General features: G+C 43.8%; 1 protein-coding gene across 1 annotated transcript; it reads left to right on the forward strand.

Annotated features, from left to right (window-relative positions):
- The first annotated feature begins 1,274 nt into the window (after nt 1-1,274).
- LOC139419503 (sialate:O-sulfotransferase 1-like) lies at nt 1,275-8,954 on the forward strand. Its single transcript, XM_071169461.1, has 9 exons — nt 1,275-1,590; nt 3,133-3,856; nt 4,115-4,229; nt 5,160-5,353; nt 5,713-5,834; nt 6,591-6,777; nt 6,985-7,149; nt 7,426-7,626; nt 7,915-8,954. The coding sequence occupies exons 2-9, from the start codon at nt 3,448-3,450 to the stop codon at nt 8,268-8,270; spliced, it is 1,749 nt and encodes a 582-aa protein (XP_071025562.1). The 5' UTR covers nt 1,275-1,590; nt 3,133-3,447; the 3' UTR covers nt 8,271-8,954.
- The last annotated feature ends 1,253 nt before the right edge of the window (nt 8,955-10,207 follow it).

Below are 10,207 nucleotides of genomic sequence, written 5' to 3' on the forward strand. Positions count from 1 at the left end.
ATGTGACCCTAGTAGCAGCCTAAGCACAGAGCTCCTGTAAATGTGTATATATTTCGTTTTTTTTGTTGTTGTTTTTAATTGTTGATTTTTAATCAGCTCTTTTGTTTTTGATAACATGGTTTTTATTGCATATATCTGGTGTTTTTGAGCCACGGATTTGCATATACTAACTGACAGGTGAACATTTTTTGGCTTGACTGGCTAGCTATCAGGTTGGCTGATGTTTTTGCTTGAGAAATGCATGTGGAGGACATAGTACCATCTTTTTTTGTTTCACCTGGATGCCAATTCCTGATCTACATCATTTGAAGAGTCGTCTGAAGCATGAGAGGAATACAGCAGTGCTGAGTGAGAACAACCGGCTAACTATTCTGAACTTTGTGTTGTGAGCTTTCTGCATTCTGGCGCCCAGCAGAAGCTGCTGATGCATCACGTGGGTGCTACACAGAGTGGAAGAGGATACGTCCAATGGCTCTAAGAGTCAGGCTGGTTCCCAGACTTGCCCTCGACAAGATAATCAGCAGACTCCATCACCATCATCTACCATCCTCTGACCAGCTCTTTCCACTCAAGCCATGAACGGACCCTCTCCATCTTCAGAGGATGCAGCTTGCAAGTACTTGGCCTCTATTATTGGTTGACCTGTCATGATATATTACTTTTTGTTTTTTTGCTCTTGAACGTTTTGATTCTATGAAAAGTGCTATAGAAATGTACTTAATTATTAATTATGATTAATTAATATGAATAGGTTCATGTTAATCCTAATAGATTCCAATACATCAAGGACAACACAACCGCTAACTAGGCTTACTTCTAGTGTTTATTTTAATCACTTTTTTTAAATTATTAGCTATATTGTTACATTTTACCATACAATTGCTGAGTAAGTATCTGGTCATTTAATGTATGTAAATAATTAAGGGCTACAATCAGTAAAATAGTTTTGGCCTGAAAGAAAGAAAATCAAACACTTTAACAAGTAACGGTCAGAATTGGCGCTGTCCGTGGTGCTGATATCTTGTTTAAAATCCTACAGGCTTAGACTGTCACCTCTCTTCATTTGATGCAGGCTACGTTCTCTGCACGGATGACGGAGAGGCTTCTAATGAATGAACACAAGGGCTGAATGGACAATTGTCAATGTCAGAATGGACAGCAGGTGGGCAGCACAGTAACCCTTAAATTGTTAGAACTTCATACAGGCAACATGTATGCAGCTTTCTACAGTAACTGTTAGCCAAGGGATCATAGCATACCATAGTGGTTCACGGCCACTGGGGGACGCGTCTCCCATAAACAAGGACGGCGGACTCGTGACGCGTCGGGGATCGCCAATGCAAATGTGTATGCTCCCTCACTGCCATCTAGTTTTGTAACGATCTGCTCTTCCATGGAGAGGGAAAGAGAGTGGAGAAAGACGAGGATCGGGGAGACGATTCTTAAACGTAACAATACAAACGTGGCTTCACTGGTTTTGGATATAAAATAGGATATTTTAGATTTCAGAATACGTGGGAGAGAGATTCGACCCTGAATCTGATAGCGTTCTGTATGATAACATGCAGTCTCGAACCGTCGACATCCAAGGTAGGCTAAACGGTATTCAGATTTGTATTTTATAACACTGATTATGCATTATTGAGTAAATGTGCGCTTTGCAACTTGTTTTGATCCTCCATTGGGTGATATGTTATTATGCCTTATACATTACAGTTAGATTAACGCTGACAAAAATCATAGTTTATTAATTGACAGCGGGCATTATTTTCGAAAATGTTGCTAATCTATAGACTACTTCTAGAAATCATTAGAAATGTTGATCAGTTAGAGAAGTTGTCGGTTTATGAAACACTAGAAACAAATGATGTGCTATGTGGTGGGAGCATAGTGTATGTGCAAACTGTTGCTTATCTTGGTTGGTAGCCTAATATTATGAACAAGATCCCCAAGAAGAGGTAGCCTGATAAGGTCGAAACAGTAGAAAAGTTATACTATTGGAATTAGTGGCAAAAAAAGTCCTAAAAGGAAGCGTCATGGCCATAATTCTGTAATATTACATTATGGTCTGGCTGCTGTCTTTGTGCAGACGGTTTAGTGATGGTTGCATCCCACTGGGCAAAACTGGTTGAATCGACATTGTTTCCACGTTGTTAAAGTTTTTTTTAAAGCATGTGACTCTTTGAATCAACGTGGAAAACTGATTAGATTGTTTCATCCAACTTTAATCCAATTACATGATGAACTTTTTTGTTGATTTCACATTGAATTCACGTTAGTGAATACAGCCTAATGTAAATCAAAACTAGACTTTAAACTGATATCTGTGCCCAGTGGGACTGTTAGTGGCTTTCATCTCTTGCCTGTCATGCACTACCTGGCATTTCTCCACTAACCTACTACTCCAGAATTAGAGAGAGAACTTGTCCAATTGAAGAGCACTAATTGGTTTGTTATGGTACAGATCATCAAAAGATGGTTCACAAAGCCCAATCACAAACACAAGTCAGTGTGGAGCTTTACAAACGTACCAACACACTGATTAAAGTCAGGGAAACAACAACATAATACAGATGGTGCTGTGATGCTGTCATGCTGCCAGTGTAATTGAGGCAGAATGGTGGAGATTTCCGAAGCAAAGACAAGCGAAACACAGAGAAACTAAGGATGTGCTGTAGCTAACTGGAAGATAGCCTCTTCCCACACACCCATTACCACCAGATATAGTATCACACCAGGTTCAGAGGAAAGACAAACAACGAAGAGCAAGGGAAATTACTTAATGCTCATTGCTCTAGAACAGAAACACAATCCTATATGTCAACATGAGCTGAAATAACTTTATGCTCAGTGCTCTAGAACAGAAACACAATCCTATATGTCAACATGAGCTGAAATAACTTTATGCTCAGTGCTCTAGAACAGAAACACAATCCTATATGTCAACATGAGCTGAAATAACTTTATGCTCAGTACTCTAGAACAGAAACAAAAATATGTCAACATGAACTATGGATCTAATCCCCCGAGCTATATACGTTTCCCTCCTATATTCTACAGAGGTCATATACACAGAGAAATATGTTCTGCCAATTTACATCTGACTTGCTTGCTTCTATTTTGTTGCCCTAGGTTTTTCCAAGAAACTACTTGCTTCCAGGGCTTGATAGCTGTTCTGTTCCCTTGGAGATTACTGTAAAGTCTGGCGCTGCTGTGACACATCTGAGGGACCTGATTACACAGTGGTCCTTTTGGTTACCAGTCCAAAGGCATGGCTATGAACCACAAAGAGTCATTAACCATCTAAGGCTGCAGCCAGGTAGCCTACCTACTGTGTGACTGGACTGATGGGGCCTTGGGAAGGTTATACTGAGGTTTTAACCCTCACCCTTCTCTCTGGAATGGTGGCTCACTAAGGGTCAAAGAGCCACCAGCTGAACAGTGGGGATGGCCACGGCCCTCTACAGGCTGCGTTGCTTCCTGCGGCGAGCTCAGATGCTCCTCCTCTTCCTGGGGATCGCCTACCTGATGGCGGGGAGCATCCTGCTGCTGCAGCGCTCCAGCCTGACCCTAAAGACCGCTCAGCCACCAGGCGACGCCAGTCTCCCTTCTCTCATGGCACTGCCAGCACCTCCCACAGCCGTGAGGGCCTCCCCCGGCCTGGGCCTGAGGGCGCGCTCCAGATGGGCAGCCAACCAGGGTGTGTTGGGTGGTGGAGGGGGCATCAAGACGGGGAGACACTGGCCCACGTCCCGACACCTGGGTGTCCAACACCTGCACCACCGCTGGTTCCACGGTCTCATGCCAGACACGCAGGAGCAGAGAGGTCCTCTACAACGCAATAAAAGGCACAAAGGTACCACCTACCTAATGCAACATAATTTACTTTGAATGCCAACATGTCTGTTGTTTAACTGCTGACTGCATACCAGATCTGGGTTGAAATTGTATTTGTTCCAGGCTTAATGACAGGACTGACAGGCTCAAATCTGCTGAAAATCTGTGTTACCTCTGCTCAATAGTGTGTTGTACTAAACAATTCATATTGTATATTGTTGTACGAATGGATTTGTAATATGGCTTTTCGTTTACTGTTTTATTTTTACATGGCAAGGGACCTACATGGGCTGCTTCATGCATGATGCCAATGAACGAGCCCTGGGGGGAACCATGCTGTATGATCTGCGCAAAATGACCAGCTCTTTGTGTCAAGACACCTGCTCAGAAAGGTAATGAGTCTAGAGGAACCATGGTGAGCTGCTGCTATTTGGTTAATTATTCTGTCTCAGTCACTGGGATGAATAGGTCCTGTGTTTCAATGGGGAGCCAGGTGGCAGGATGGTGGTGGTGTGTAGTGGAGGGCCAGATCTGTGTTAGAGATGCAGAATGAGATAGTGGCTATTAGGGGGTGTTAGTAATCATTCAAATTCATTACAAAACTGAATAAATCAATTTATGACAAAACATTTAACAGGGCCTTATTTCACAGGAAGTCTAGAAGCAGGAAATGATTGCCACAAAAACAAATATCCAATGCAAATATAATCAGACCATGTGGACTGCTGGGAGGATATTCAGCCAGAATCATAAGCCTGTTTATGGTAGGGCTCAAAGCAAATGCTAAAAGGTCATTTTGGATATCTCCTCTCTTTCCAAAGAGAGAGGATAAAGAGACTTAAAGTACGATGACTCATATAGCCCTTGGGATAAAGGACCCCCATCATCCACCCAGAACTATTACTGTGATCTTGTCAACAGTGAAAACTGTTACCAGCCAGCACCACAGAGAAATTAACGCTGGGCTTCACTGCTGCCTGCCCTGATTGATTCAATTAAAATGTCTAGTATTTATTGACACGCTGGCCTGGGGTTATGCAATCTGGTGTCCTATGGAACAAGGTAGCCCAAGGCTAATGATAGCCGTGATTAAAGATAGCCCTGGGCTAATGATAGCCTGTGATTAAAGATAGCCCTAGGCTACTGATAGCCTGTGATTAAAGATAGCCCTGGGCTAATGATAGCCTATGATTAAAGATAGCCCTGGAAAAATGATAGCCTTGTTCTAAGGATAGCATGGGATTAATGACAGCCTGTGATTAAAGATAGCCCTGGGCTAAGGCACTGAGGTGAGCCAGTGGTTTGTCTCCCTCTCTCTGCAGTGGTTACCGGTTCGCAGGTCTGGAGTACGGAGCAGAGTGTCACTGTGGTAACCGCATCAGCAGCCCGCAGGCCCAGGAGGAGGACTGTAGCCTGGGCTGCAGAGGGGAGAGGGGGGAGAGGGGAGCACCCTGTGGGGGCGTGGGGCGCCTCTCCATCTACAAGGTGGAGGAACAGCTCCCAGGACAGAGGAAATGTGAGTACACGGAACCTGGTATAGAGCACTGGCTGACTGAGCGGCTGTAATGTGCTTGACTAATCTCTGAACCCAGAAGCACTTCACATGTGTCCTGGCCAAAAGTGTCACGAGAGACCAGTGCTATACTAATGCATACACTATATGAGCCGTAGCCACTATGCAGTTTAGTCATTTCTCATCTAGGGTAAGTAGATAATAGGTTGATTTCTATGGGCAACATTTGATTTAAGCTTGGCAGTGTAAGACTAATATGTTTGCGTTGATCAACATTGCAGCTCATAAAGAGAAAATACATGGAATATATTTAGTTATGTTTATACGCTGTGGCCTGATGTCTGCATACCTCTGTTCTACAGTCAGAAACGTCCGCTACAGTGGCTGCTTCAAGTTGCCCAAAAACATCACCATCGTCTTCCCTGTCTACTCCCTCCAGTCAAACTCCACGTCACAGTCCTGCATCGAGACCTGCACAGATAAGGTTTGATTCTGTTCCCAGCAAGAAACCCTGAAAACCACTGAAGCATTTATTCAATCTTCACCACCAGCCCAGACCAAAGTCTTCCTCACACAGACCCAGGGGTGAGGTATCATGGATCATGCGCTGTCTCTGCTCTCCTCAGATGGTAGATTAGAATGGCATGGCTCTGTGATGAAGCTACTGGAACACCATTTGACTGTTTAAGGTTAAATGTCCCTCTAATGAGAAATAGATGGGCGCTGTAATCAGTCCTTCACACAGTCTGGGTGCATCAGTAGGGTCCTCTGCTCTACTTTACTCTGCTCTGCTCTACACACAATTGGCTGGGAGATAATATTGAATTTGATTTAGCCTATTCACTGTGTGTGTGTGTGTGTGTACACTTTTGTGCTTTGTGTGTTTTCACATTTGTGTAACTCCCTGTGTCAATAAACAAAGAGCACTGTCAGAGTCAGCCTCCATAGAAATTGGAACTCCATATAGTGTGGGCTGGTGGGGGCTATACTATGTTGAATAGAACAACTAGGACAACTTGTGCACAAAATATCTGAACTTGGGAAAAAAAAAGGAATCAAAGGAAATAGGACAGGGGTGGTTCAGACATCTTATATAACCCACCCATCACGTTACCCAAGGGTGAAATCACATCCAATCCACCAGAGGAGGAATGAGTGCCCAGTCATATTCCTTGAACTGTAAATTACTGCTTGAAGTTATGCCTCTGATGTTTTTAATGGTCCTGGTTCGGTATTGCAGGAGCTCCCACTGGCTGTGTTGAGGAACCCACACTGTTACTGTGCCTGGGCCTCATCTCTGTTTAGACTGAACCAACGTCTGCCACCAGACCAGCCATGTCTGGAGACCAACGGCACAGCACACACTGTTGCCTCCACATCCCGGGCGGACCCATACTACTACCAGGTCTACCAGACACCTGTGCTTGGTGAGAGTCTTGAATAACCTTCAGTTTCACTTATACTACAGTCCAAGATTTAAACCATAAAAACAACATACTGCCAAATATTCAGGCTTTATACTTTACTGTAATTTAAACTCTTAGCAACAGCATGCCTCAATACAGTAGCTCAAAGATAGATCAATGGCCTGTGTTTATGGCGATGTTCAACCCTGATGTTTCTGCCTCATTCAGACTCCAGGTGCAAAGAGAGGATGTTTCTACCTGAGAGGTCCACCTCCCTGGTGGCTCTCTCCAGCTTCCCCGGAGCTGGCAACACCTGGGTACGCCACCTGATCGAGCTCGTGACGGGCTACTACACTGGCAGCTTCTACTTTGATGGCACACTTTACAACAGAGGTGAGGCTGAATGTGAACACAGCTCAGGTGTTGTGATGGATAATAATAACATATACCAGGAATGATTGATGTCTCTCTCCTGGAATATATCATTGTATCATTTTCAAGCACACGCTACCATTTTCTAAACCGTGGGCTCTCATAGAATTTCTCTAATGTATGTACTTGTACAGTACTTATCTATGACAGTAACTTGATCTGGTGGACCTTTAGTGCTTTGTGACACATGGCCTTGCGGAGGTTCGATCTTCTTGTGTATCTGGGGTTTTCTACCAGGTTTCAAAGGGGAGAAGGACTACTGGAAGAGTGGGCGTAGCATCTGTGTGAAGACCCATGAGAGTGGGCAGAGAGAGATCGAGATGTTTGACTCTGCCATCTTACTGATCCGTAACCCCTACCGTTCCCTCATGGCAGAGTTCAACAGGAAGTGTGCCGGACACCTTGGCTATGCCACAGACAAACAGTGGAGGAGCAAAGGTAACACAACAATCACAGCTCAGTGGTTTGGGAAATGCACTGGGGGTTATGTGCCAACTAAGGCATGCACAAACCATTAAGGCATGCAAAACACATAAACCAACACAAATATATTTTGGTCAACTATTGGTCAAAAGCCTGTTTCAAACAGATGTTCATAAATGGTGACAAATATTCAGCTGCCATATCGCTGTATACCGGTAAACTGAACGGGAGATGTCAGCCATGTCTGTGCACAGCACACACTGATCAGATACCTCAGTTTCTTCTCTCCTCTGTTTACCTCAGAGTGGCCAGAGTTTGTTGACAGCTATGCCCCCTGGTGGGCGTCCCACGCTCTGAGCTGGCTACAGTTTGGCCGTCGCCTGCTGGTGGTGCATTACGAGGACCTGCAGAGGGCGCTCTTTCCCCAGCTCCGCCTCCTCACCTCCTTCCTCAACGCCACCATAACGGAGGAGAGGCTGATGTGTGCCCAGAGCAACCAGGACGGTCACTTCAAACGCTCTGGTAGGGCCCAGCGGCCCTCCTTCGACCCCTTCACAGCAGAGTTGAGGAGCACCATTGACTCCTACATCCACACAGTGGACCAGGCCCTGAGGGACAGGAACTACAGCGGCCTGCCGCACGACTACATACCCAGGTGATCCTCCTCAGCTGATCCAAACTGGAGTCCAAAAGGACACGTCAACAAATAAAGGGGAGGGGGAAGGTGTAATCTCTGCCACCACTCCAAAGGTAGTAGTCCAGTCTAGTCATTAGCATGGTTGGGTGAAAGGTTTTTACATGTGTTGGAGAATTCTGTCAGCTACAGAACATTTTCAGAAGAGTGACTCAGAGGGAAAGTGACTGTATGAACACACCAATGGGTAATTGTTTGACACACTTGACATGTCCAACCCACTGTGAGTGGCTGCCGAGAGTGTAGTAACATGGAGTTAAACGTCAGTGTAAACTGTCAGTGTCACCGGGATGAAAACATGGCTGAATATTACAGCTCCTGCTGAAAGGTCTCAGGGCAAGAGCCAGACTCTCTCTATTGGAAGAAAAGGGAAACATCCCCCTTTTCACTGCAGGCGTTGGGAGTATGGAGCAAGTGCCTGTCTGCAAAAACAATTCAATCAAGCATTGTAGGCACTGAGGCTTTTAGCTTTAAATGGAATCTTTGGGTTATTTCTATTTGTTTGGGATTTTTGTAATGTTTAATATCACTTTTACTGGTAGAGGGCAGTTAAACAGAAAATGTGCCATTCAACAATGTCAATCGGATCGTTGTAATGGACTTATGCCAATTAAATCTCCATATGTTTAGCTCTATTGTCCGCTTTTTCATTACTGCTGGTGTTCGGTCATATACAGGCAATTCTACAAATGTATTCCTGGTGGTTTGTATGTTTAAGTGCGTTCCATCTCTCTGAGAGACCTAAAGTGACATTACATTGTGAACAGGCCTTTTGCATCACGTTCTGTACCATATCTTGTTCATATTGTGGCTGTGAATCTTGGTCAAATAGGTTTCTAATGTTTATCAGGGAGAGTGTAGGCTACCTCGTGAGAATAGAATACTTACACTTGAATGCAGTTTCCCAAATTATCATTTTAATTGCATGCCTATTGTTCAGTCTGTGACGGCAAACAACAAGTCAACACATTGGAAAGATAAACAGACAATCTGGACATTATCTTATAAAATGCCTAACAAAAAATGTGTCAAATTAATAAATCTAAAAGCTGGATCCATGCACAGACAAACGACAGCAGAGGCATAGTGGTGGAACAAAACAAACACAGATTCATTAGAAAATAAATAAGGTGTGACTCTCTCTGGATGTCTGCCATTGAATTTCACACAAAGACAACATAACAAATAAAATCATTGGACCCTATAGTTTAAATGAGATGATTAACTATTTACATAGTGATGTGGGCCCTAAGCCACTGAGAAGAGCCACTCCCTATCAAAACCCTCAATAATACCATTAACCCATCTGTCAAAAGGCTGAGTCTGTAACTCATTGTCATTATTCATCGTCTCTTACCCTGGCACAAGGGTGATGACTATAGCTCATTGAAATATAGTCAATGCATTGCTCGCAATGTTTTTTCAAATGTATTTTTCAGAGGTGTAGTTTATTTGTTTCATCCAAAATAAATAAAAACTATTGGACTATAAAATCAAGTCAACAGTTAAGAGCACTGCCGACTAGAAAGTCAACGGTTTTGGATTAATGATACTCTAAAACTTTCAGAAAAGCATTTGAAGGAAAGTTGCTCAGGGTAAGTCTAATAAATGATGCATCTTTTGAAAAGAGCAAAGTATGAGAAGCATTTCTCAGGGGGATGTTCATTAGAGGTGCAGAGTGAAGAACTGTAATGAATGATATCCAAACAGTCTTTTCCTGATGAAACTCTGACGGCTCTTCATTGCTGTGTCCAGAGTGACAAGTGTGAAGTCGGCCCATCATGTTGATTGCCTTAGCTACTAGAACAGGTCTGTCATCTCACTGTTCTCTCTCTCTCTCAATATGTTCTCTCAGCAACACTTTACAGTGTGAATACTAGGGTTCAAACGAAAGCTGAAGTA

The sequence above is a fragment of the Oncorhynchus clarkii genome, chromosome 10 (assembly GCF_045791955.1).
Source record: "Oncorhynchus clarkii lewisi isolate Uvic-CL-2024 chromosome 10, UVic_Ocla_1.0, whole genome shotgun sequence".
NCBI lineage: Eukaryota > Metazoa > Chordata > Actinopteri > Salmoniformes > Salmonidae > Oncorhynchus > Oncorhynchus clarkii.

Excerpts from the sequence above, each read along its gene's own strand:
- LOC139419503 (XM_071169461.1), top strand. The coding sequence starts at position 3,448 with ATGGCCACGGCCCTCTACAGGCTGCGTTGCTTCCTGCGGCGAGCTCAG. Across the intron at positions 5,354-5,712 it reads GCTCCCAGGACAGAGGAAAT|TCAGAAACGTCCGCTACAGT; the intron begins GTGAGTACACGG and ends TCTGTTCTACAG. Across the intron at positions 7,150-7,425 it reads TGGCACACTTTACAACAGAG|GTTTCAAAGGGGAGAAGGAC; the intron begins GTGAGGCTGAAT and ends GTTTTCTACCAG.